The sequence below is a fragment of the Pelecanus crispus genome, chromosome 2, assembly GCF_030463565.1.
Source record: "Pelecanus crispus isolate bPelCri1 chromosome 2, bPelCri1.pri, whole genome shotgun sequence".
NCBI classification, from domain to species: domain Eukaryota; kingdom Metazoa; phylum Chordata; class Aves; order Pelecaniformes; family Pelecanidae; genus Pelecanus; species Pelecanus crispus.
Window position 1 is genome coordinate 50,341,272 of NC_134644.1, and position 27,918 is coordinate 50,369,189.

Here is a 27,918-nt window from a genome sequence, read left to right on the forward strand (position 1 = left end):
CCGTTGACGAAGACCCGCACCGCCGGTGCCCCCGCCAAGCCGGCTCCACCCCGCCGCGCCGGGGCGGTGGCAGCGCCCGGGGCCGCCCCGAGCCCATCCCATCCCATCCCATCCCATCCCATCCCATTCCCGCCGCCCGGCAGGAAGAGGAGGGCCTTCACCTGCCCCGCCCCGCCCCGCCAGGTGCGAGGTGGATCCGGAAGCGGCGGCGGCGCCGGAGGGGACCCGCGCCCGCCTCGGCGCCGGGCCCATGCGGGGAGATGGCGGCGGGCCGGGCGCTGGCCGCGCTCCTGGCCGCTCTCCTCGTCGCCTCGGCGCAGCTCCTCCAGCGGGAAGGTAGGGACGGGGCGGCGGGGGCTGCGCCGGGGCGGCTCGCCCTCAGCCCCGGGCTCTCCCGGTGGGGCTGCCCGGCAGGGGGGACGCGCCCGGGGTGCGGCCGAGCCCTGCCGTGCTTTCCGTGGCTGCAGCGCAGGCGAGCGAGCGGTGACTGTTTTATCTCCGTGCGCTACCGCTCGTTTGGTAACTTAGTTATTAAAAGGAGGCGGCGGGGAGAAGGGGGGGAGTAAGGTGGAATCGCATCGGTACCGTTCGTGCGGTGCTTTCTGGCAGCCCTGGCCCCCGGGGGAGCGTGTGCCGGCCGCCCTCCTCCTGCCTCGGCCGGCGGGGCTGAGCCCCGGGGTTTGCCTGCGCGGGTGACCGGTCTCCTTCCCGGAGCGAAAGTTCACGCCGGCTCTGCCCGGCGCCTCGTCCCCGGGAGGCGGCTGGGAAGGCGGGCTGCTGCGCCGGGGTGCTCCGACATCTCCTAAAAACGACGCTGAAACAGGGACATCCAGTCTCAGCGCCTCTTATTTGAGCGTTCCTTTGCCTTTCCCTCTAAATAAATGCTAACAAGATAGATAATTTGATCTTTACATCCCCTCTTGCTACAGTATTGATTATGCAACAGCTTCACAAAGTCCTTTTCCCTGGGTGCCGGAGAGGCACCTTACCTGTAAGGAGCCGGAGCTCACAGGATCGCGCTCTGTGTTTGGACCGTGCAGTCGTGTAAGCTTTTAAGCAAAGAGAACGGTATTATTTATATAGAGCAATGGATGCACTGTACGTGCAGGGAAACAGAATGGCTTGTGTGCCCAGCCGGGTCGGATAGTTTAATGGGAGACTGCTGCTCCCTACGAACTCCGTGTCTCTTGAAATTCCTGGATGCTTGATGCAGTCCTGTGTATGTAACCCATGAATAATTTTCTTAAATCCTGTCTGCGACCCCAAAAGAATTCTGGTTATGAATGCAGAGGCAGCGTGTGGGGTTTTCCTCGATTTCCAAAGATGCTTGATTGCAAAAAATGCCCATCCTCAAGTCTAAACAGTCTGTTGTATAGCTGTTAGTCTTGTTAAAGACTCTTAAAGTATGAGTCCTTCTATACAGAAGAACTACTGAGTTATTTGCAGTGACTAGGAATAACCAAAAGAGTCTGATGTGAAATTTGTACCTTTTTAACGTTTCTATTACCTTTAACTGCACCAGATATGCTGAAGTGTGGCTTACAGCTGTTACTATAAACAATACTGTCTAAATGTTGGCCGTGAAATTGGACAGCACTGAGGTTTAAGTTTCAAGCTATGTAGTCTTTTAAATAAAATATTTGCATTTAATGCATTGCCTCTGAGTCAAGTGAACGACAGCTATTTGCCTCTCTAAGCCTCTTCAAAGGAAAAAGAAAGAATATTATACTGTGGTTAACTGTGTGTTGTTTTCAAAGAAAACAAATTTTTAAAACCTTAGATGGTCCGTGCTAGAAGGAGAGGAGCTAGACTTTCCAAAGATCTTGTATTGTTGAACTAGCAAATGAAAAAATCCTCAGTTGCATCTTTTTTTCATAGACCTTCACTGGGAGATGCAGCAGCCCATTCACACCTTATTCCTCACCCTCTGGTCAAACTGTGTTATCAAAATCCTTTGTGCCTTTTATACCTTCCCCCCCGCCCCCAGTCTCAATGTGTCACATTAAACTTCACAGGCTTGCTTATGAGGCACAGTACAGCTCTTTTTGAGCCAATGTCTTTGACTTTTGCTTATTGTCATCATCTGCTCCAGCTTCTTCCCCTCTCTCATGTTTAAAACATCCAAACGAATTATGCATTTGCGTTGGTATTAAAAAGTAAAAAAGTTTATACGTGCTTTATGCAAGGTTGAGCCCACACCATTAGTCTGATTGGGTGTAGTAGTGAGCAGGATACCAGCTGTGTGGTGGCTGTGGGCGCAGGCTGTGTCACGGGAGAGCCAAGCAAGTCTGCTTTGCATGAGACTGTAGTAGCTCTTGTCAGGAAGGTGGCAAAACCAAATCAGATGGGAAGGTGCAGGAAATGGAAGGAAGGTGGCGAGTCCGGCAAAGAATGTCTAGTCTATATTTATTGTGCAAACCTTCTCTACGAACAAGATGTCTGCGTGGTCTGGGGCTTTCTTAGCTTCATCTAGAGGAACCAGGGAGAGAGTTCTCACCAGTCAGTGACCTTTGCCCTCAGGCAAACCATGAAGTTGCTCTGTAAAGCAAAGTTACTAACAGTGAGGTGGCACGAAACACCACTGGTAGACCCAACGGTTTGCTGCCGCTGTTGGTGGTCCCTCTCCCTACCTCCGTCCGTCCCTTCCTTTCCAACTGCACGCTTCTGCCTACCTGTCCCTCTCCCGCACAAGCACCACTGCTCCTGTGTGCCAGGTCCTCTGTCATCCTGTCAAAGTCTTTAACTTGGTACCTTCCTCCTCTTTGTGGACCTGCAGCCTCCCCAAAAAAGAGGTGGCTCAGTCTTGGCTGCGTTAGTAGCGTGGGTTGGCAGGCTGAAGGTTGCGATGGTGTGAGTGGGACCAGAGAGGGGAATGGTGCCTTCCCGGGTTTGTTGGCAGATGTCACGTGCCTGCTGTGTTCTTCGTCCCAGTGAGAATTGCTTTTGTTATTGCCCAGCCAAGACTGTAGCTGGAACATCTCCCTGAGCGAAGGTTTGTCCTGAAGACCCAAGATAGTTCAGGTTAAAATTTCCCCCCACACCCCTATGTAGTTTTAATAAAATAAAAAAACCCCAAGCTGTTAGCAGGGTCTTTCTGGTGTTCTGACAATATAAATAACTGGCCTGTTTGTGCTCCTCTGAAAGTCAGTGGAAGCTGGATTATTTCCATTATGAATCGCTTGCTTGATTGTGACCTCTCGTTTTAAGACCACAGCTAATGTGCATGAGTATTTGGTTGTACCTTTTTTTTTTTTTGCTTGCCTCTTACCATTATCAGTCGGGAGTGCTTAGTTTTCACTCTCTAGAAAATAACGTGTGTGTAGTGAGTTAATTACATATTGTGTGTCTCAATTCTGGTGCTACTACCTTAAATTTTCCACCAGGAAATACACTTAAAATTTTTTCTCGATTCCAGATTTTTGGGGGATAGAGATACTTGTTTTTAACAGGTGAATCTTTTTTGTGAATTTTTTTTCAATTGTTTGTCATCTTAAAATCTGAAAGGGTGCAGAGGTAATGTGAAGACCCAAGTGGGGAAGTGAGGTGGTGGGAGCTTGAAAATATTTGAGTATCGATACACTGAATTGAACTTCTTGTCCACAGCAGCACAAATGACCACCGATTCAAGTGCCCCCACCAGAGTTCCTCAGTTAGGTCGTGGTCTCTGGAGTCATGTGTGAACGAAGTTTCTCCTACAGCCACACATTTGGTCACGGGGTTATTCGTATGCAAAACTGAAAACACCAACAAATAGCAGTCATTTGGCTAAGAAGCGGCCCAGGAGACATGTGATGGGCCAGCTCCTGGGGCTGGCCCCTTAGGTGGCTGGTGAGTCTTTTGTGCCGGGGGTTGTCATTTGATGAGCTGCAGTGGCTCATCAGCCAAAAAATAATTAAGAGGAAGGAGGCTGAAAAGGATTATTTTGGGGGATTGGCTCAAGGCATGGGCTCAGGACTGGCCAGGGGAGAAACATGGGGTGGAGGGGTTGGAGGCTGCTTGAAGCTCATGTCCAGAGTACCACCATGGACCTGTGGCATGGAGGAAATTATTCTTTAGCTAGAAGATTGCCCTCCTCTCATTTTTATTCTGAGTTGTGTGCATTGTCTTGCTACACCGTAACGGGAGTTTCTAGACAGAAATCAGGGATTGGTTTATGAAATAAGGGAAGGACCCTTCCCCTACTTGACATCAGGTATCCTTTGGGTCAGTTGTGTTCAGGCTTGTTAATTACTTAAATGAATTAATCTTATCTATAAATAACACTGGCTAGAAAAGAAAATAGGAGGAAAGCTACTGAAAAAAATAAGTTTTGACTTCTTGAAATATGTAGCAGCAGTATTTTCACAAATGAATATTGCTGGGGCTTGGTTTATTGGTATAGCCCTTATCACCCAGCTTAATTGATATTTATATATGTATGTATGTTAAATAAAAAGCTTTGGAATCCACATCTGCCAAAACCTCAGTCTTAGGTAGAGGCTGAACAAATTTGCACTTGGTTCATTCCAGAAATATTTCATATTAGAAATAGCACAAGGAGCCATCCTTTGCTGAGAATGAAGTCAAGACTCTTTTGGCCTTACCTGTGTTGAATGCTACAGCTATGGATGGCAAGGATATGATGTGTTTGCAAATGAGTGTAGATTATAGGTGAGGAACTCTTTTTCTTCTTCACCGGTTTCTCTGTATTGATTAGATTTTCATTTGCTTTTTATAATTGCTGATGTCTAAACATGACCTTCTTCAGGTCCTGGCCAGTGATAGACGAACGCAACCTGAGAGCAGTGAATGTGCATGGAGTCGTACCCTTTCATGTTGTGGCCGGTGCAGGGCTGCTGGTGGTGCTAGGTTATTGCTGGGACTGCGTGGTGGGAAGCTGGATGTTGCTCACCACTGTCAGGAGTGGGCTGTTCAACTGAACTGACCAGCGATTTTCTTACTGTGCCTGCGGCAGGGTCCTCCTGCTGTCTTCCACGTGCTCCTTTGAGCTCTCCCTTTGGATGCTTTCTGGCCACGGTCTCCATGCAAGAGCTCCTAGAAAGGGTCAGCTGCAGCAAAGCATGTGTTAGACTGGGGGATGTGGGAAAAACGGGTCTTGGACGCCAGGTTTGATCTAAGTGGTCTCTTTTTGGGTAATCCCGTATCCTCTCAGCATTCACTGAGCTCCTTGCTTTTCTTAAGTTTCTGCTAAAATTTTTTACAATTACAAATCTTTTATAATGTTTATAAACCTTTGTCTGAATGAGGGAAAGACTAAAGATGTTACCTTAACAGAGCACTTGAAGCAGTTTCTAGGACATTAGCCATCGCGCTGAGGCTGTTCAGGTACCCCTGTCAAACCTCTGGAGTGGACAACACACCCACTGCAGCATGGGTTGATTCGTTGGAGCCAAACCATTAACCAACTCCCATAGAGCACCTGGTGACTTTTCATGGTCTCTTAGTAGGATTCAGCTGATAGAGCCTGGTCACCATCCCTCAAGTCGGAAACTTCTCTAATCTGATGGAGGTGTGATCATGCAGATTCCTCTTCTTCAACATCTGGTTGCGCCACCAGGGCCTGAAGGAAAGGACGTGGGTTGTGCGCACTTAGTAAACTGTTGACTGCTGGCTGTTAACGTCAGAGCAAAATCTTGGGTTTCTGTATTGGCTGGTGACAGAGGCGAGGATTTTGCTGCCTGTAGCTGAACCTGCCCAGTGTAGATAGTATTGATGGGACCTCCTGGAAGACCTTCAGGAAGAGCCAGCTGAAGAATCCTGCTATAACGTCTGTAAATGTGCATTTTGCATATGTGAGTAAGGTCTCGTCTGCTTCTGAGTGCCCAGGCTGCCGGTACTGTGGGAAACCAGATTTTTTTTTTACCTATCTCATATAATGGGGGGGAAAGTCTCACCTGTGCCTGTTCCACTGGACACCTTTTAACAACCATCCTCAAGGGTGCCATGGGACAACCTGCTTTGAGCTGTGCCTTTTGATTTCTCGGGGAACTAAGTGAGCATGGTTACTCGCTGTCAGAGCAAATGCTTATTTTGAGAGGTACGATCACACCAGCATTTTGGAGTTGGTCCTGACTCTTCTGGGTCCATGGGTGGAGATGAGAGATTAGCGTGCGGAGACAGCAAACTGCAAGGAATGAAAAGGGGTGATCTGAAGTTCCTCAGACGTGAGAGACAAAGAGCTGTTGGCAGGATATTTGGCATGGGAGGGACCACTGATTGTGAAACACACTTTTCTACCTTCGTTAACCAGAGCCAAGACCAAAGAGCTGCTCAGACATGCTCCAAGATACTGTCCTCTCGCTGGCTTAGATCAAGGTAGGGATAAACTGTGCAAGCAAACACCCCTTTGATCAAGGGAGGCTCCTGCAGCGACTTGTGTGGTGTCTTAGCGTTCCTCATGCCAGTGCGACATTTTCTTGTCAAGTCGCGCAGACCCATGTATCGTACATTTTTTACGTTGTACGGGAGCTGGTGGTCAGCTTGCAGACAGCATTCACTGAGCTCTGCATGTCACTTCTGCAGAAGGAACGAAACTTCATATCTGTAAAATAATAACAAAATAAAAAGGCAGCCCAGAGTCAACATTCTCCCTTCTGTAATTACAGCTATTGCCCAGTCCCAAAATGTCTTTTTTCCCCACTTTTGGTGAAAAAAGCTTCTTTTAAAAATCTCTTACATGTGAGTTATGTGAGTGTCTTAATTATCCTTCTAAAAAGGTTCCAGAGAAAGTGGTAGAAGTACTAAAATTTATAATTTTTTTAAGTTATTGTTAAACTGAAGATACTTTATTCCTTTGAGGCATTACAAATTAACTTAATGAATTAACAGCTTTTGGGTGAGCAACCTTGTTGGCCTGGCATACTGACAGACCTTCTGTGGTGAATTGTGCTGGGATGGCTACCACAGAAGCGTCCACCCTTCCTCCCTGATGAGGAGGAGAACGGGATATGTGACATCTCGCCTGCTTTGTATCTCTATCCTGGCTATCAGTTTAAACCATCAGTGAAGATTAGGGGGCTGTACTGTGGTGGCTGAGGAATGGATATTCTCCCCCAGGTACCCTCTCCTGAGATGTGGGTGGTTACCCTGTCGTAATAGCTATTGGTAGCATCTATCTGTAAGTGTTTACAAGCTTTGCAGCTTTTAAGCCTAAATTTTCTGGGTGATTACCTGAAAGCAATCCTTTCACAAAATATGGACCTTGTATCCCAAGCAAGTGTGGTACTGGAACACAGGTCCAAATATAAGGACATCATTAAGCAATGTAGCAAATAGTTAGTTTACTTTTTAAATGTAAACAGAAAACCTGTTTGCTTTATAAAGTCCAACAGGATTTCAGCAGCTTGCAGGAAGCAGAGTTGGCTGTAATTTGTGATTGTGCTTGTGATCTCTGTTTGCTGCTCACAGCACTGTTTAGTAGGCGAGAAGAATATGAATGCTGTATGGGTCCCTGACTAACTTTGCTAAGGGCTTGAAGAGTGTGAAGGTGCTTACCTGGATGGGCATTGCAGGTGGAACTGGAGGAGTGGATGGTGCTTGGGCAATCAGGTGCTGTAGTTAAACTGGAGAGTTGGACTCAAATTGACAAAGAAATATTTGATAATGCAGGTACAAAACATTAGAGTCAGCAAAGCAGGGAGACATTCAGTCTTTAAAATATTCTTTGGCCTGCTGTTGGCAAATTTGAGTCAACTGTGTAATGAATTGTGTTGGAGGTGATGGGGAAATGGATGATCAGGTGTACCGTTGGTGCATCTCTTTTAGATGAGCCATGGGGGTGTTTGCTTGGGATGCGGGAGCTGGAGCCTGCGGTCCCCGTCACACAGGAGACAGCCTTGAGGTCCCCTTGCTAGGCAAAGGGTGTTTTGGATGAGTTGGTCTGAACGTGTCCTACCGATGCTGCTGTCTTCTCCACCAAGGCTGTCAATTAGATCAGCAACAGGAGTTCACACGGCTTGAAACTGAAATCATTCAGCTTATGTTGGGGTCACTGCATTATTGAGTTGTACTCCTTGCTTCCCACCATCTTGCCATGACCTTTGCAGTAGATTATGTGTAGTGGAACAACTTCAGCAGGTTATGAGCGTGCCTGTGGGCCAGCATCCCTGCAAGGGCTCAGAAGAGGCAGTGAGCTTTCCAGGAGAGCCTACCGAGCCGTAGAGGCAAAGAGCGCCGCGGTGCTATCCATGTCCCGAGGCGGTGGCATGAAGCGCTGTGGTGGATGAGCCCGTTCTCTGGAGAGGTGTGTTGGTTGTGTAGGTTCAGATCCCCTTTGGGCAGAACAGGGGTTTGGATCCAGGTACTTCATATCCGGAGCGAGCGTTGCCGCTACTCGTCTTCTGCGGCAGCCCGTCTCCTCCAGCTGCTGCTGGCTCATGAGTGGTGTCTGAGTCAGCCCCATCCAACTGGTTTTTATTAAAAATGGCTGAAGTAGAACAAGCCCACAATTTAACCAGAATGAGCAAACCAATACTTTTTGTATGGTTTTTCGGGATACATTAATATCTGGGATTTTTTTGTTGGGGACTCTTGTGGGCTTTGGTTTCTTGGTCTGTCTGGGGTTTTTTTGATTATTTTAATCCATCCAGTGAAGTCATGAAACAATCTCTATAGATCCTTACGGAAAAATTGCTGCAATAAAATGCAGCCCTCTAACCAAAACTAGTTGGACTCTGTTCTCCTGCTTTGTTTAGCAAGGCACTGTACAAAGCCATAAAAATTGCTGTCCTGCCAAGTCCCTTCCATGTACGTACATACGCATGCTCTGTCCCTCCAACTCTTCTACACTGCACCTCCGTCTTGTACAGGAAAAACGTCCTTTTGACATTTATATATACGTATTAAAAGATACTAGGGGATTAGTGTCAGGTGCAACCACAGTAGATAAATTTATGCTAAACTCTGAGGAATAATCTGACTTGTTTTACACTACGCAGTTTGTTTCCAACTCAAGTTGGAGAGCTCTGAGCAAAAAAATTGGTGAAAGATTTGGAAAAATCATACTGTTGAGAAAAAGCTAGCCAAGGTGCACTTGTGCAGAGAGTAGTGTTAGTGAGTGATAAGGGGACGCTGTGATGAGACAACTGTCATGAAGGGAGCAGTCTTAAACAAGGATGAGCAGTAGCGAATTCTGGTTGTGGCAGGGAGGATGCAGGTTCAGATTGGGGCAGTTGAAGAAATAACCAAGGGAGGCTGCAAAACTGTAATTGCTTAGAGGAAAAAAAATTTGGAGTGACATCAGATGTCTACATCAGCCTGTGAACCAGCTCAGGACTGGAGGCTTCACCTCTGACATCTTCCAAGCCCAATGATTTCATTATTGTATAGACAGAGACTAGATCCAGCTTGGCAATGCTTCCTCTTGTTGGTTTGGATATCCTGTGTGTCATCCCTGCGCAGCATTAACGAGGCGTGGAAGTTCCTTCTTCACAAGAAATGCATACAGTTACTGGTAATACTAATGAAGAGGCATGCAGTGGGAATCATAGACAATGACAGATCAGTGTGAGTCACGGAGACTCACTCATGTTTATAAAAGCTCTGCAATAAAGGTGATTTTAAGTAGTCTCTCTATTGTGCTGCATGTGTGTGGCTATAGTTTGGGGGTTCTAGCCATTTAGTCATTTTTAGTGACTTTGGGATCACTGGATATACTTTCTGCATGATTCTTTTTTTCCATTTTTCCTACGAAAATGAGATTTGATAGCACATCTCTAGCAGCTGGCTGCTGTTGACATTACAGCACTGCGCTCTTACTTCTTTGACCAAAATGATTATCCGTGGAGTTTCATGAGGCTGACTTCATGAAAAGTAGAGACAAGGGTGCTTTATTTTGTCCGTATCTGCATGCCTTTTCCTTGCAGTTGAGAGCAAGGTCAGTCCTTCCTGTGTACTGTGCTGCTGTGTGCATGCACCACCCCAGGCAGGAGCCTTGTCTCACCTGCTGTTGCCCAGTGTTGCCTTTCTTGCAGGGAGATCAAATGAACGACTACATGGGTCTGAAGTCTGGAAAGGGGGTGGGGGGCAAAAACCCAGGCACAGGAGTCTGGTCTTTCGAGGGCTGGGGAAGACGATGCTTTGTTTTGACCCTTGTAGGAAACACTTACTCACTTATTTCAAAATGTCTGTTCCTTGGTTTCAGCTCAGGGTGTGTATTTGTTTTGTTTTAAAGCTAGTCATGCGCTTAAGGTTATGCTTAAACTTAACGCTCATGACTAAATATGGTTTTAGAGCTGTGCCTATGCATTTGGTGCAGAAGTGCTGGCTGTTAGTGGCCCTGGTGTGTTTTCTCCATCCTGCCAGGTTGGCCGTGTGGTTGTGCTGTCCCAGGGATGGGAAAAGGAACAGTAATAACTCTTTGACAAGAAAGTGAGGAACAGACTTTTCCGTTATTACTTATAAACTGTAGACGAGTGTGACAATTACCATATGCAAGAAAGAAGTCTCTTTTGTCCATAGCTATTAATTATTGGTATTATGCTATTACACTTCATATCTGGATGACACAAACATCAGAAAAATTATTACCATCAGGGTCAAAGGATATTTTGTGCACTAAGCATGATAAATAATAATAACAAAACCTCCATAAAACCCAAAAGTGTCCAGTGGTATGGAAAACAAGACTTGGGGCTAGGCTGGAAGTAGTTGTTTCACTTTCTGTTCTGAAAACTGCTTCCTCCTGAAGCATGAGGAGGAGCATCTCTGGTTGCTGGCTTTGCTTTACTCTTTTCTTTTCCCCACCCCGTGAACATTGCCCCTGTGATTGTCCCCTGTGTGCTTGGAAGGTCATTGCACAAGGCAGTTCCCAGCATGTATGGTTGTCGTTTTTGGTTTTTTTTTTTTTTGTTTGGGGTTTGCTCCCACCCCCCACCCCCCTTCAGGAAAAGCCTGATTGAAAACCTCTGCAAAAGCATTTTTAAGACAGAAACACAGGTGTCAAGTAGTGCCACCCATTGGAAGAGGCGAGGGAATTCAGTATGGATGCTCAGGACAGAGGGCTGTCCTGTCACTTAAAGCTGTAGGGAAGTTACTAAGTGACCAGGTTCTTACTAATGGTATCTCTATACCATTGGTTGGTAAACTCTTCGTTACAAGCACGTGCAGAAATTTGGCAAGCCTCGTGGTGTTTTAGTTATTCATTTAAAGCCTTTGATCCTGGTGGCAAATACGTAAGGCAGTTTCAATGGCTTGTTAAGTCTTTTGACTTCAAGATTGTGTAGAAAAGCTGGAAAGTCTGGAAAAAGGCTCAAGACCAACAAAACTAAAATAAAAGCAAGATGGGGTATCTCTGATTACCCTCTTCTGCCCTACTCCCCCTAGCAGTGAGATTTTAATGCCTGGTGTTTGCAAACCTGGAGCTGCAATGCTTCCAGTGGTGGGGGAAGGACAACAGCCCGTGCTGACTGATCGATCCCCAGGGCTTTTGCAAAACATTGCAATGAAAGTCAGGCCCTGCAAAACCATGAGATTGCTGTAAAAATCAGGAGATTTTAAAAGGAAGTTTTAAAAATAGGACAGGTGGGTTCTGTGGGAACTTGAGTCACTAATGCTGTAGGCTTTTCTTTGCAGCTGCAATGGCTGAAGGTTTGAGTTGGGTGGGTAGGTCGGTTGAGGGTCTTTGGTATGTTCATGTGTCACGAGAGGGCTCTGCTGATCAAGGGTTCCCAAGGTCTGCTCAGCCCTGCTCCCCGCAACCCTCACCAGGTGAGCCCCCAGGTCTCTGAGCTTTGGCCAGCCTCTTTAGCACCACCACAGTGATAGCAGCTGGCATCGGCCAGGCTGGATGTTGAGGTGCTCAAGGGATGGTGAGCAGTTGGGTAGAGCCTGGGGTGCCCTGCAGATGTGCATTTCCGAGCCAGCTGTTCTCTCACACCTTCCTGGCACGCTGCCTGGCAATGGGAATGGCTGCAGGGGCTCTCCCAGGGTGCTGCACTACTGGGTTTGCTAGGGTAAATCAATCTTTACTGGAGTTAATGAGCAAGAGGATTCCCAACCTGGCATAAGGGCAGAGCTTTGTCATGCAGCCCCGTGTCATGTCCCACTCAAGAAACAGACCTTTTTGAACAGAACTTGGGGTACCCTTATTGCTAGAGCTCTTATTTTTTTTTATATATATATACACACATGTAAATTATTTTTGCTCCCATAAACATTAAAAGCACAAGTGCTGTAGACACTGTGATTGTATCTTCTGTACAGTGAAATAAGGAAGGGCAGAGTAGTGAAAACAAGTGGCAAAAAACTTGCCGACTGGCCTGTCCGCAGATTTTCACCTGGGGCTGGGATACAGTTGACTTCAATTCAAACTTTACTTGCTTCAGCCAGGGTTGGGCTCAATCTTTGCTAAGCATCAAAATGATGCTGATAACTTTTCTGGTCTTCTTGAATGTCCAGTTGGTGCTCCTTTGTGTCTTATATTGCATGTATGTTTTTAGAAGACAGTCAAGTCTGGTCCATTTGTTGATAAATTGCTACCAATTCAATCTGAGAAGATTATTAGACAACCTGTGAATTCTGTGGCTCCAGTATTTCCTGTGAGATCTGCTGCTGCATTCAGTAGTGCTTGAGGATGGGTTGTGTCCTGGTTTTGGCTGGGATAGAGTTAATTTTCTTCCTAGTAGCTGGCATAGTGCTGTGTTTTGGATTTAGTATGAGAATAATGCTGACAACACACTGATGTTTTTAGTTGTTGCTAAGTACTGCTTATGCTAGTCAAGGACTTTTCAGCTTTTCATGTCCTGCCAGTGAGAAGCTGGGAGGGGGCACAGCCAGGATAGTTGACCCAAACTGGCCAAAGGAGTATTCCATACCATATGATGTCATGCTCAGTATAGAAACTGGGGGGAGTGGGCCGGGGGGGCAGCAATTGCTGCTCAGGGACTGGCTGGGCATCAGTCAGTGGATGGTGAGCAATTGCATTGTGCATCACTTGCTTTGTATATTATTGTTATTATTTCATTATTATATTGTTATTATTATCATTACCATTTTACTTTATTTCAATTATTAAACTGTTCTTATCTCAACCCAGGAGTGTTTCTCACTCTTACTCCTCTGATTCTCTCCCCCATCCCATCGGGGTAGGGGGAGTGAGCGAGCGGCTGCGTGGTGTTTAGTTGCTGGGTAGGGTTAAACCATGACCGTTGAAATCTGTGAAGATTGCTGAGGCTTTTATGTGTTCTCCAAAAGCTGTAAGTCTATGATGGTCGTGTCAGGGATGGAGAGGAGGTATCCAAGCACACACGGTCGGTCCCAGGCCACAGATGCCTGCTGTGCTGCTGAGGGTGTTGATGGATGTCCTTTACCTTCAGGGAATGAGTTGTAAAAGGTGGGGAAAGTGGGAGAAGGCCATGACCACATGTATAAGTGTCTGTTGGTATGTGCTTTTGGTATTGCCGGAGTACCTGGTCTGGTCTGTAGTAATTGTTGGGGCATACCCAGAGATTAACCTGTTACTGTTGTGTACAATTTAAGTTGAGGGTTGCTCCATTGTTTGGCTGCTGAATAAACTTCCTGAATTGAGTCACAACTTCATAGGTGCCTTCAAAAATTAAGCTCTAAAATTAAGGCTTCAAAATAGGCTCTATGATGGGCATGACAGACTGAAAACCAAAGTCTGGACAACAGAAATTTGAAAGGAATAGCTGAGCTACCTTTTATATGTGAAATAAGTAACACTGGTGAAGATAAACTGGAGCAGAACTGGTCATATATAAATTCCATGTATACCTCTCTCTGGGCATATACAGCAAGCGTATCTGTATCGTCTGTGCTGGACTGGAAGAGCTGAGGCATTTTCTGTAGGTCCAAGACCAGAGACTTTTGAGAACGTGGATGCAAATACTCCTTCTGACAATGTGGCATCTGTGGGGATGTGTGGAGAGGCTGGTGATACTTATACATGCTAGTAACAAAACACGTCTATTTATTTTTTTTTCTTAGCTTCCTTTACGATCTCCCTTCGTGTGGTGGACAACATCACAGTTATGATTAAATTGAGACCGGGTGTTTCACCAAGCTGTCGAATTCACGTTAAAAATTTCATCAGGTCTGAACTCAAGATAAAGCCTGGGGAGAACGTGACTTTTGCCTTCACTTGTAGTAATCCAGAGAAGTATTTCATCATGGAAATTCAGAAAAATATCGGTAAGGTACAGTTTTTTAATTTTCCCCCCAATGGTAATTTTCCTCCAGTGAAATCACATACCTTTTTTTCCTCTTACTGTATTAAGGTATCCCCTATAATCTTGGGTAAGAAGAAATCTTTGGACACGGGTAAATAACCTTGAATTACTGAAACTATGCAAGTGAAAGAAGTCTGTATTATGGCTGGCAGAATTAATGTTTCAGAAACAGTTAAATAATAGTTTACTGCATCAAGTCCTTGCTGCCTTCCCTTCTTCCCACAGTTTATAAGCCCATCAAAGAATCTTTCTTTCCTTTCCAAAGCCTCTGAGCACTGATAATGATATATTACCCACATTATTCGTTGAACAGCTTGATTGTGTCTATAAGGGCAACAGAAACATTGAAGACATGCATGTGTTTCCTTATATTTAATGAACATTATTGAAGTCAAGAAACTGAAAATTTGGGAGTGTTGGAACTAAACCTTCATTTGCTTTGTATGTTATCCCTGGGGTATATCTGTTAATGTACTCTTTAATGGCATGAACATGTCCTACTTCTCAACAAGATCCCAAACTTCATTGGGCATTCAAGTCTTTGGTAACATCTTTGCTATTTTTGGGGTGATGTTCAAGGATAGTTCTCTTCATGTTTTGGAGTTTTAGTCATATGGTTCATGCAAATAGTAATGCTCACAATATTTCATGATGTATTTGTAAGATGCACCTGTGATATTTCTTCTAAGTTGGAGCCTAGACATAGATTAAAGTATGCTTATTTTCAGCTTGAAATACCAATAATAGGATTTTTCAGAGAAAAGTTTTCTAGGTTCTCCCCAGAATCCTGCAGTGGCAGTTGTTGTTACTCATCACTTCTGCAAAATCTGGGCCCCAGGTTGTTCATCAGGGCACCAAGGAAAAGAAGATACAGTTCATGGCAAGCAGTAGAAAATTTAAAGATTAATGTTTTGCCAGGAATTCTGAGTGAGATGTGATAAAATTAGTTCTCTTACATACATGATTTCCAGCTCTCCTGATGTTGCATTTCACCCTTCTGCTCGTTCAGCTCTCTACCCTGTTCAGTAAATACCTTCTAAATTCTTCAGCAAACAAAGAGGGAATACTACAATGAATCCCTTCTATTAGTCAGGCTGACTAAAGCAGGTTTATCCTGTCTACATTATGGGCTAGGAGTCCTGTTTAGAGATAGCATGTGACCATGTTATAAGAGGGTCTTTTAATCCATACAGAAGTTAAGTGCAACCTAAAAATTGTGAAAATAGCAATGAAGTGTGAAAGTGTCAAATTCCCTGTTTACTTGAATGCTTTTCATAGGGTATCATGGCTGTTCTCTCTCTGTATTTAGACTGTGTGTCAGGTCCATGTCCCTTTGGAGATGTTCATCTTCACCCACCGGGGCTACCTCGCCTTAACAGGACTTTCATCTGGGATGTGAAGGCGAGTACAAAGGCTGGACTCGAACTGAAATTTTCTACCCCGTGGCTAAGACAGATTGGACCAGGAGAGACGTGCCCAGATTTCGTTAGCTACAACATCAACAGCTGTATCGATAAGGCCACAGTCAACATTGGCACCTTCTGCAGAAACGGCTCGGTGTCTCGCGTCAAGCTGCTGGGAGGAGTTGTCATGTCTCTGCACCTCCCGTGGGACTCACCTGTCACCACCTCGGGCTTCAACATAGCTAACAGGGCTTCCATAAAACGTAAGTACAGAGTAGCGTTTCCTCGCCTGTAATCACCCTGTGCAGATTGCAGCAGAATTCTTTAAACCTTTCTTCTCGGGTAACCTTCTAGTTTTGGTGCTGCTACCCCTAATTCCATTCCACTTCATCTTTTCTAAAAGCTGTTGTGGTGTGGTTTTTAGTTTGGTAGCTGCCGCTCTTCTAGCGTCAAAATATCTTAGTTTGATTGGTTAGCCTAATAATTATGAAAACTGTTGGGAAGCTGCTTTTCGTGTAAATTACTCACTTTCAGTTGCTTTAAATTTCCTAAAACTTAAATGTACCTGGTCTGTTGTTTTTATTTTTTCAGCTAGGTGAGACTAGATAGCATAATTAGAATGAGCCATGAGAGTTATTTGCTGGTTGCGGTGTGTAGTTGGGTTTGTTTATTTTTAAATAAACCTTCCTTAAAACTTGCTGGAGTCTCAAACCAGTGCCTGTGTTCAGGAGAAGAAGGTGGGTAAAGGGGAAGCAGTGCCTGGAAGGCACATGAGGCTGCTTAAATACAGCTATCTGTTTCAACCTGCACAGTAACATAAAACATTGTGTACTAATCTTCTTAAAATACCTGGAATATTATATAGCAATCAGTGGGTTACTTTGTGGTCTCGTGACAAACCCTCTGTGGGAGATGTTCTTGTTCTTTACTTGAATTCTGCAGTTGTTGCCATCAGTTATAGAAGGGACCTGGTCCAGGTTTGAACTTCTAGAACATGAGTTTTTGTAACTCCTGGCACTCCTCACAGTTGCGCATCGTTGCTGGAGTCCTGGAGTGGGACCGTAATCTCTGTGTACTCAACTTCATGCTGCCAAGAGTAATCCAAGCATGAAGTGTCTCACGTGGTCTCCATGGCTCGTGTTCGTGTCTTACCATGTGTATTTGAGGCTCTCTGCTGGCTTGCTTTTGTTATATCTGGGAGGTTTCTGGATGGATTGCTCCATGCTGGTATAAAAGCTCACATCTTTTGTTTCCCGCAACCCAATGAAGCCAGAAGCAGTTGTCAGGTTGCATGTTTGTTCTTGTAAAGCCAGGACCAGAAGTAATAACTAGGATATTTCCTTTGCAAAATATAAAGGCCTCTCTGTCCATGTGTTTGAATGGTAAAAGGTAAACCCCCTAAAATAAAGCATTAATATATCCCTTACCTTTTCTGTAATTGAAGACAAAAGCATCAACCCAAATATATGTTTTAGTTTGTTTTGTAATAACCTAACCTGTAGCTGAAGTGGATGATCTCACTGTCAAAATAAAAATGCTCTGCTGCTGGGGTGCTACATATGCCAGTGCGTTGTCTTTAGTTGCAACTTGGTTTGTATGTTTCTTTCCCCCATGTTTTAGGGTTATGCATTATTGAATCCATTTTGAAGGGGGAGTCTTCAATCACCCTCATGTCCCCAAACTACCCCCTGGGCTTTCCAGAAGATGAGCTCATGACGTGGCAGTTTGTGATTCCTTCCAACATGAGAGCAAGCGTGTTTTTCCACAACTACAGCCTCTCCAACTGCGAAAGAAAAGAGGAGAGGGTGGAGTACTACCTCCCCGGCTCCCTCAGCAACCCAGAGGTGTTCAAGCTGAGCGACAGCCAGCCTGCCAATATCGCTGGCAGTTTCAACCTGTCCTTGCAGGGCTGCGATCAGGATGCCCAGAACCCGGGCATCCTCCGCTTGCTCTTCCAAGTTGTCGTTCAGCACCCGCAGCTTAATGAGAGTAAGTACCTGCCTGCCCCTTCCATTGCTTTTGCTTATGGGTGCCTGGGCTTAGCACCACAAGGAAGGGAAATACCGGGTGGTTTTGTCATTTTTCTTGAACTTTGGACTCTCCTTGAGTTAAAGGAGGTGGGCTGCTAAGCAACGCTGAGGCCTGTTTTACTGCCTGGGGTACCACTGGTCATTGTTACGGCAAGGCGGATGGCGATGCTAAAATTTGCAATTTGTGATGGAGTATAAAGATCCATTGTAGATTTTACACTGTAGCTTGTAAACGGAATTTCCTTTCCTTTTCCAGCACTTGCTTAATGTAATTGAAAAACGCCTTTAACACCTGCGGTATCAGGTCTTGCATGCTGTATAAACACAGCTAACTTTTCCTTGCGACTGTGTTCCCTCTGGGGGCCTGATCCAGCTATTGGGCAAGGACTGTACCTGCTTGATCAGAATTGTCCAGGCTTGTGTGTCACTGCCTGTTCTCCAGTACAGAAGTCAAGTTCAGCCTTATTTGGACAGTTTTATTGTCAGCTGTAAGAATCAACATTTTAAAGATAATTCTTAAATTGTGAGCCCAGGTTTCTTCTCTGTATGCAAGCAGTCACGCTTAGCCGGGTGAAACCTGCAGTCAAGGCTGGTCAGGATCTGGTGAACTGGTGAAGCTGGAGATGTAAAACTGTCTTCATACTACTAGTGGCATCAATATATTCATTTCCTTCCTTCCTCTGAGTTTTATTTTGCTTTCTAGGGAAGCCTGAACATCTTCTAGCATGAAGAAGCCACACTAGACATGGAAGGTGTCAATAAGATACTCCACTGATAATATCCCCTACACATTTGGATGTTCTTTAGGTTTCTTGCCATGTGTTGCTACACTAAGAAAATTATTTTTTTTCTTTTTTCTGGCCCCAAATTCAGACAGGCTTAACACAATGACTTGTAATACCACAGCATCTATCTAAAAACAGAAATAAAAGGCCTGGCTAGGTAGTGAGCTATGAAATAAGTGATTTATCCTCTGGCTTCTTAGCTCTGACCTCAGTTCATGGTGGAGGTTAATAGTCAAGGTGCCCTCACTGCAGAGGAGCAGGTGGAGGGAAGTCCACACTCCAGACTACCACTGCAGCAGGATCTACTTAGAGGCTTTCAAAGTCATTTTAGAGGGAATGAAGTTTGAGTGGCCTGTACCTTGAAGTCACATATCCAGAAAGGGTCTGTAGCATCTCACCACTGTAATCCTCAGCTCTTTGTCTAGTCTGGCTCCATTCCAGAACAGCAAATCCTCATGGAATTGTTGTTAACCAAATCATGTTTGCTTACATTTGTTGTGTGTTGCACCTTGGAAGCCAGACAGAGTGAAAACATTGTATAGAGTTAATCAGCTTTATCTCCCTTCTACTTTGGAAAGCAAAGAGGAATTTTAATATGTTTGTGGCCAGTAGACAAGACAATAATCTAATAAATAAAAATAAAAAACAGGTTGTCATTTATTGAATGAAATGCAAGTAATAAACCACTTGGAGTTTAAGAGACAGCAGTGGTTTCTCTAGGGATTTTATAGGATTTCATGAGTGATTTTGTAGTTAATATAAGTTCTATCAAAGATTCAAATTCAGCCCTCAAGACAGTATTGAAACTTTTATTTAAAAAAAAAAAAAAAAGAAAAAACCACCCATCTGCAGTGCACAAGTTAAACATGGCTCTTATTAAAAATGCATTGGTATCTGCATATTCTCAAAGCTTCCCAAATATTTGGCTATCCCATAGCTGTCTGCAGTGCTTGTCATTAAATAAGAGGAGAATATAGCTCTTTCCAATCAAAGTAATTTCTTGATCTAACCCTCTGTCTGTTTAGCTGCCACAAAAAAACTGAACTACTGAAGAATGAGTAACCTTGCGGTAGAAATTGTAGATTCTGTGCTTCGAGATTTCTGCCTGACCTCTTGCCTTTTTGTGTGCCTGATTTCCCACGCAGGTGAAAGCTATTTTATTCACCTTTTGTTCATGTATTTGAGATCCATAGCTAAAACCAGAAAATTAAGAGTAATAATATATTATTATATATCATGTGTATATATAATTTTTTTTTTTAATCTGTTCTTTATAGAATCATAGAATCAAGGAATGGTTTGGGTTGGAAGGGACCTTAAATATCATCTAGTTCCAACCCCCCTGCCATGGGCACGGATACCTTCTACTAGATCAGGTTGCTTTCTTTGACATCAGAGACGTGTGCCTTGTTAACAGCATATGGATGCTTTATGCATCTTTGCGTATGATAATTAATCTTTGTGAACTAAACGGCAGCCATAATCTTCAATTTTTTCCCTCTTTTCTTTCCTCTCCCCCTTTCAGATGTTCTGAGTATTTGCAACTGCCATTGCAACTGCAGCTTATGTGGGAGGTGTTTGTCATCCCTGCTTACCCCTGTTGTTCTGACTTGCTGTAGCAAGTCATCTAGCATATTACAAACTTGCAGAATAGCTGAGGTTGGCAGGGACCTCTGGAGATTATCTAGTTCCAACCCTCTGCTCAAGCAGGGTGAAACAGAACAGGTTGCCTAGGACAGTGTCCAGTTGGGTTTTGAGTATCTCCAAAGACTCCACAACTTCTCTGGGTAACCTGTTCCAGTGTTTGACCACCCTTGCGTTAATTTTTTTTTTTTTAGTGTTTAAGCATAATTTCCTGTATTTCAATTTGTGCCTCTTGCCCTGTCACTGGGCACCATTGAAAAGAGTCTGGCACCATATCACTTACACACATGCACACACATCCCCTGAGCCACCTTCTTCAGCTAAACAGTCTCTCTCTCGGTCTCTTCTGTGAGAGATGCTCCAGTTCCTTAAGCATCTTTGTGGCTCTTTCGCCTTACTCCAGTACATCCACATCTCTCTTGTACCGGGGAGCCCAGAACTTGACCCAGCACTACAAATATCTCGCCAGTGCTTTAGCAGAGGGGGAGACACACCTTGGTCAACCTGCTGTCGATGCTTTCTAGCATAGCCTAGGAGGCTGTTGGCCACCTTTGCCTCAGCAGCACATCGCTGGCTCATATTGCACTTGGTGTCCACCGGGATGCCCAGGTCTTTCTGCAAAGCTGCTTTCCAGCCCGTCTTGCAAACTTGCTGAGGGTGTGCTCTGTCCCACTAGTGAAAATGTTAAGCGGTTTTGGCCTCAGTACGTGCCTCCTTAAGCTGATATTTGAGCTGAATCTCGCTATTTGAGAGAGGCTGCCAGGGATGATGGTCACTGTGTGCACCTGGGCACCTCAGGTCCAGCAAGCTTGGAGGGTGTTACAAGGCTTCCTGCAGCAGCTGGTGTGTGGTGGGGTACAGGGAAAGGGGTGGACTGCAAGAGAAGTGGTGGCTAGTGTTGAGGAAGAGGAGGGTGCTCTTTACTTTTCAGGGTTAACTCTACCAGCTCTCGGGTTTGCTTTTTACAGCTAGTCAGAAAATATTTCTGGAAGAATGATTTTAAGCAATTAAATGGAAGGGCAGTGTGGAAGTTCAGTCATGCCACTGAAGGAAACCAAGCAGTCTAGCAAGGCTTGGTCCTCAGCCTTCCCGTCGGCATGGTGACAGACTTTGATAATTTGTGGCATCTCTGTATGTTTCTAACTGCCAAACATAAGAGGCTTTTAGGAAGCATCTGTGAAGGCTCCAGTGACCTTCATGATGACTGCCAGCACTTCTGCTGAAGTACAGTACTTGGCAGTTTTTTCCTTTTTGAACCATATTGGTACTTGCATTTAAATTAGCTTAATCTTTAACTGGCTCCAGACAACCAGATGTGCTTAATTACTGACTTTGGACAATTTTCTTCAGCTTGGCTCTGAAAAATCTAAACTAACAAAAAGTTAGCCGAGATGGCGATCTCACAATAAATGCAAAACTTGAGAACGGAGAACCTTTTTCTGATCAACTGTTGTGTGATTGGTAGAACAGACTTTGTAAGAAATACAAGAAACCTCTTAGGGAAAATAGATCTAACATAGTTGGCTGAGCTCCTCACATTATAGCCTAACCTGTTCAAAAGAGGCTAGCATATGTGTTACCTTGTTATAGCTGGAAAGTGGTGGGGAAATGGTTTTTGTGCGTGGAAAGGCTCAAACTTCTAAATTAAGAGTGATACGATACTGCCTGAATTTGTATTACACTGATGGAAAGAAGTAAATAATGTTTTCTTAGCTAACATAAAATAACTATAACAGCTGCTCATCTAATGGGGTGAGAAGAGACAGAGGAAGTTCTGCTTCACACTACACTTCTTGCCAGTAATTGCTCTGGGGTGTTTTCTGTTGCAGATGTCACCCATTTGGTCGACCTGAGCAAGGAATGGAATACGACTGTAACGATACACTTTGAAGGGTGGCCCAGCCGCATCCCGCTCATGTCTGAACCGATATGCCTGATCTGTAAGGATCCTCGCACCTGCGACCGCGTCTTGACTTTAGTGTCTGGCGCTGTCTACAAGATCTCCTTTCTGTGCAAGGACTTGTCCCGTCTGAGGATCACCGCTGAAAAAGGCATAAGTATGATGTGCTTTTCCCCAGTGATCAGCCAAACCTTTTCTCTCGCTTGGGCTTTAAATAGAGTGAGGTTGGAAACCAGGCGTGGGCCAGCTGGGAGATGGGTACAGTGACTCTGGAGATGACCTTGCTGTTTGCTCTGTCATGCTGCCTTTAAAAATAGAAACTGCATAGCTATTCCTAGAAGGGAAAGGACAGAAGGCACCTAAGAATCTTCTTGCTGAAAACTGTAAAATAAGGAAACAGAATAGGAGAGCCATAAATCTGCCCATGAAAATGCAGGACCAAGGTAGCTGCCAGGAATGCATCTTGTGCTGCTTGCATGTCCACTTGGTGTAGGATTTTCCCAAATGCTTTCAACTACCAGTAAAAAAAGAGCTTTAAAGTATATATCTGGACTTTGGCTAGTCTGCAACTGTGGCCCAGTGTCCTGGTTTCGGCTGGGATAGAGTTAATTTTCTTCCTAGCAGCAGGCGTAGTGCTGTGTTTTGGATTTAGGAGGAGAAGAATGTTGATAACACGCTGATGTTTTTAGTTGTTGCTGAGTACTGCTTATGCTAGTCAAGGACTTTTCAGCTTCCCATGCTCTGCCAGGTGCACAAGAAACTGGGAGGGGGCACAGCCAGAATAGTTGATCCAAACTGACCAAAGGGCTATTCCATACCATATGACGTCATGCTCAGTATATAAACTGGGGGGGTTGGCCAGGGAGCAGTGATTGCTGCTCGGGAACTGTCTGGGTATCGGTCGTCGGGTGGTGAGCAATTGCATTGTGCATCACTTGCTTTGTATATTACTATTGTTATTATCATTATTATATTGTTACTATTAGCATTACTATTTTACTTTATTTCAATTATTAAACTGTTCTTATCTCAACCCAGGAGTGTTTCTCACTCTTACTCCTCCGATTCTCTCCCCCATCCTATCAGGGTAGGGGGAGTGAGCGAGTGGCTGCGTGGTGCTTAGTTGCTGGCTGGGGCTAAACCACGACAGCCAGTCAGCCAGTGATATAGCAAAAGTAGTATCTTGAGTGAGGAATTTTGAATATGTTTGTATCTGTTGGTTTATTTGGTGTCCTGCACCCTTTTAAGGAAAGCTCTTTAACTACAAATTATACATGTTTGGATAAAGGTTACTAGGAGAGGATATTTTCTCACGTAAATGCTTATCTGGGTCTGTAACATAAAACTGATGGTGCTCTGGATATGTGTACTCTGGTACACAGGAAAACTTGCTTTTCCTAGATATTTCCACTGCAAGAAAAATACAACCCTTGGGACTTGTTTTTGTGATTGCAGGCTGTGCTGATCTTCAGTGGTGTCAGAGGAAGATCTATTCCCTTTCAGTGCCCAAGACTATTACCCAATTGCCAATTCGACTGCATAAGTTTATTTGGAAGCTCTCGGCTCCTGATCTGATCAACATAGAAATTGCGTCTCCATCCTTGAAACTTCAGCAACATGTCCCAGAGCAGAGGTGTAACACAAGCTACAGTTATAGCATTGTTAGTGCCACCCCAGAGACTGAGTTGAATGTTGGTATATTCTGTCCTGGTGGATCCATTGAAAAGATTCAGATGAGGAACAATATCACTATATCCTTAAAAACTTTTGGTAAAGGATTCCTCAATGAGTCTAACAGTCAGGATCTGAAAATGTCTTTTGTGCCACATATTAAAGGTAAGGGTAGTGGTCTGTTCTACTTTGTTGTACAGTGTTGGATCTCTCAATACGCTTCTTAGAGCACATATGAATAAATAGAAATAAGAGTTCAATTCTTTACAGTCTAGTCCTGGAGCCATTGCTTGGATCAATCTTTATCTGAATCAGTGAGGTGGTTTATTCCTGGAAAAAGGAAGGAACTTTGTACTCCAGGTGGTGGGTATTTGGTTGTGGGAAATTCTGCAGATATATCTGTGCTAATTGCAATAATTACTAATGTAGAAGGGATGCTAGGTGAGTTGTATTGCTGATACTGAGATGCAGGTGACTGTATAAATTTGCTGGTCACAGGTATAAGTGATGCTTTTTTGGTTATGGAGAAGAAAGACCAGATAATTTTATGTGCTAAAAGAGAAAGCTTTAAAAGAAAGAAAGTATCAAAACTAAGTTTTCATCCCTGTATTCCTTTTGTTTACAACAGATGAGTGCACTTTCACTGTGAGTCCAGATCCAAAAGCTAAAGTTTACTTGCAGACTCCCAGCTGGCCGTATGGTCTACCTCCTTATGTCTCCATATCCTGGTATGTTGTCGTGCCCAGCAAGCAAGTTGCCCGCCTAGGGTTCTCCAAGGACCGCATGGGCATCACTTGCGAGACGGGCCGTGCCTATGTCAACGTAAAGGAAGACACATTGGGGGCAGAGGAAACCGTGCGCCGTGAGGATGAGCTTCTGCCTGAGCCCCGAAATATGTATCACAACTTCTGGGTAAACGTTTCCAACTGTAAACCTGTGGATAAGACGCGGCTGGCCTTGCAGTTCCGGGTGACTTTTGCTGACAGGCGGATAGGTGAGTCCTGTAAGGTTGTGGTGGTTTGCTTTCTGCTTGTTTCCTTGCTTTCCCTTGGGGGAACAGTAATGGATGCTGGTCCACCTTGGGTGTGGGTTTTATGAGGTCCCTGCCTTTGGATATACCTGTTCCTCAAAAACCTCCGAGAGTCACAGCTCGGTACTTCTAAAGGCTGGGGAGGAAGGATGGTTTTTAATGTGGTTGGGGTTTTTTTTATGAGACGGGATTGCAGAACTTGGGGGGAGTAAGACGGGATTTTATTTTCTTTATTTGATTTAGCTTTTTAAATTGGAGATCACAGCCAGAAAGTGTAAGAAGATCAAGTGGTGATTTTTCCCTACCCAGGTCACAGACCTGGTGAACAACTTGGGGTTTGATTATGCAAACGTATTCATCCAAGTAGTGTTTACTTCATGTTAGCAATTCAATTAGTCTCGGTGTTCACATGAGCAATAAATCATCCCTGGGGCAGATCTGACCATTTAGTGGAGAGTGCACTGACTACTAACAGTAAAAGCTGCAGTCTCGGTGTCTTTCATCTCCCTGAAACATAAATCATTTAAAAAAAAAAAAAAAAAAGCATTTTTAGGGTAGGCTTTGCTTGTGTAAATTTCCTTCTCATTTGCACTTCCTCTTCATCTGTGGGAGACTGCTGTCTATAGAAGTATTGGCTACAGGCTAGAACTGAAACAGTATCAAATTAATTTCTAACTTTTTCCTCTTTTTTTTTCTTTTTTGTAATGTATACTTCTTTTAAAACATGCAGCATTTTTCTTTGCTTGCATGTGGACTTTCCTGGTCAATTTTGTGACTCTTAGAAAACCCAAGGTCAACGCAATTTGTGTATTTCGGAGGAAAACATTGTATTGAGGGGAAGCTGGTGAAATGTCACTGTTTCCTTTGTTGAATCCCTCTCTGTCTCTCTCTGCACTTTCTTCTTTTCCCTGCCTATTCAGCCAGAGGCACGTGAGAAGTTGCAGGTAAGTTTAGCAACCCATGAGCTGTACTGAATTCTTGGGGGTGGGGTGGTGGGCTGGTTGGGTTTTTTGGCTGTGCTCCAGCGCTAGCAGCAGGAGTTTGTTGTTGCTTGGCCTCCAACCTCTTGGAAATGGCTTGTGTTGCCCTGTGGTGAGCACAGCTTGGAAACTCCTGCTCTGCAGGCAGCTGGTACACTTAGACGCTCTTGAGGAGATTCAAACCCAGCTGGCTTTTAGGAGAAAGATGAATGTTTTTCTCTCTCTCTCACTCAGTGTCCTTCTGCCTTGTATGTTTGCAGACCTAGCAGTGATACTTGCTGTGGTGGCTGGGGTTGGAGTTCTTGCAGCTATTGGACTCACTGTGTGCTGTGTTAAGAAGAAGTAAGTTCATAATTTGGCATGTGTAACAGCAGTAATGCGTTTCAAGAAGGCATTTCAAGAGAGCTGCTGGGGCCTCTGTTTCACGTGTTGATATAGATCCCTTGAACAAGGGTCTGAAGCATGAGGTAGGCAACATGCTAGCGGTCAAAGTAGGGTGCCTCCAAGAATGCTGCCTTACTCTAAACTGATTCACTTTAAGAGTAGAGCACCGTTCCTTGAGTCGCATTACTTCCGCCCCCAGTGCGTCGCCTACCTTGGCCTCAGCACAGGCTTTTGGCTGTACTGGAAGTAAGGTATCGGTTGAACTTGATCAGCAATTCCTCTGAAATGAAGTAGCAATGAATGTGGCTGCTCTGCCTGTCTCTCTAGACAGGGCTTTGTTCAGACAAGCTGTAAACTCACTCAGATATACTAAGAGCTATCTTTCATCTACACAACCTCCAGCAACTTCTTGAGGAGTTTGCACATCAAGTGGGAGTATTTTTCTATGAGATGAGCCCTTGGGGAGAGAACTAGGTTGTGCAAAGCAAACATGCATAGCCTTACTCATGCGAGCAGAGTCTGAAGTCATCAATAGCTTGGGGTTTCTGATACATGTATGCTCAGTGCTGGCAGGGTGATTGGGCCCAAAGCTGTAGAGCTGGAATGAACCTGTGCAATATGATGACTAGAGTGGATATGAGCACACTTCTCTGCCACACGGGAAAGACTTTACAAATACAGGCTTAAAAACTTCAGTTCAGCCTTTGGTCTTCCTACCTCAGGGACAGTCACTCCAGAAAGTGCAATCAAGAAAAGTTCATTCAACTTTCGTAGAAGACCCACTATCTTACTGGTCTTCAGCAATGCTCAGCCTTGTTTTGTGAGGATCTGATAGCCTGTAGGTCCTATTAGTGTCTGTGGATGTTGGGAGACTCAGTACGCTGCACAGCTGGGACCCCCGTACTTGAGAGGCCGTTGGAGTTAATCTTGCAAACTTCAGGGTCAGCAGAACAGCAGTAGGTAACCAAATAGTGTGAAGTTATTTTCTGCTCTGCCAAAAAAACATGTCTAGACTCAAGAGTTATTTTTCCTAAGATTGCAAGTAAAGCCTTCAATCCAGGTAGGCTGCCTGACCCTGGGTAGCTGGGATGGGTAAACAGAAGCTGCCATTATTGAGTTCAAACCCACCAGCCATGTGTTGTTTCTGACCTGTTAACAATTTCAACTCTGCGACAGGAAGAAGAAAAGCCAGAATCCCATGGTGGGAGTGTACAATGCTAATGTGAATACCTCGATGCCTGGAAAACAAGGCTTATTCACAAAAGGGAGGAAAAACAATGAGTCTCATGTCTATGCAGTTATTGATGATGCTATGGTCTATGGGCACTTGCTGAAGGAATCCAATGGCTCAGTCGCTCCAGAAGTTGACGTGTACAGGCCTTTCGATGGACCTGTTGGTAGCTTGCCGCCTTCTCCACCTCCGTTCTCCTTCAGAAAAGAGATTAAACACTCTCCTAACACTGAGGAACCTCCACCTCTGACAGACACAGACCATGACACTTACACATTTGCTCATCAGAAGTCAGGGCAATTGGAGGACAATGGAGATACAAATGAAAAGAGTAATGGAGATACGAGCATGTCCTTGCTGGAAAATAAGGAACAGGATGGTTTAGTGGAGTAATTTTATGCCGGGTATAGCAGTTTCCTGTGGAAATACAGGGGACCTATAAGGACAAGGGCCTAGGGGAAAAAAACTGAAGAGGAGTGTTATTTTTAAATATGTTTTGATATTGTCTTGTTTTGTATGTGTTTTTGGTATGTTTTGTTTTTTTTAAACTTCAGCTGTTGATAGCTTTCAGTTTTTAGAGTGGACATCTAGCAAACTCAAAAACAGTCGAGACACTCCAGGACTGCATGCACTTCTGGTTGTGAAACAGGTGGCAAAGGTACGCTCCTGCTTTT

At 44.6% G+C, this 27,918-nt stretch overlaps 1 protein-coding gene across 1 annotated transcript; it reads left to right on the plus strand.

Annotated features, from left to right (window-relative positions):
- Positions 1-260: 260 nt before the first annotated feature.
- On the plus strand, positions 261-27,637 carry CDCP1 (CUB domain containing protein 1). The gene is made up of 10 exons (XM_075705008.1): positions 261-336; positions 6,253-6,315; positions 13,945-14,148; positions 15,496-15,852; positions 17,210-17,578; positions 21,878-22,105; positions 23,404-23,784; positions 24,248-24,613; positions 25,890-25,971; positions 27,190-27,637. The coding sequence occupies exons 1-10, from the start codon at positions 261-263 to the stop codon at positions 27,635-27,637; spliced, it is 2,574 nt and encodes an 857-aa protein (XP_075561123.1).
- The last annotated feature ends 281 nt before the right edge of the window (positions 27,638-27,918 follow it).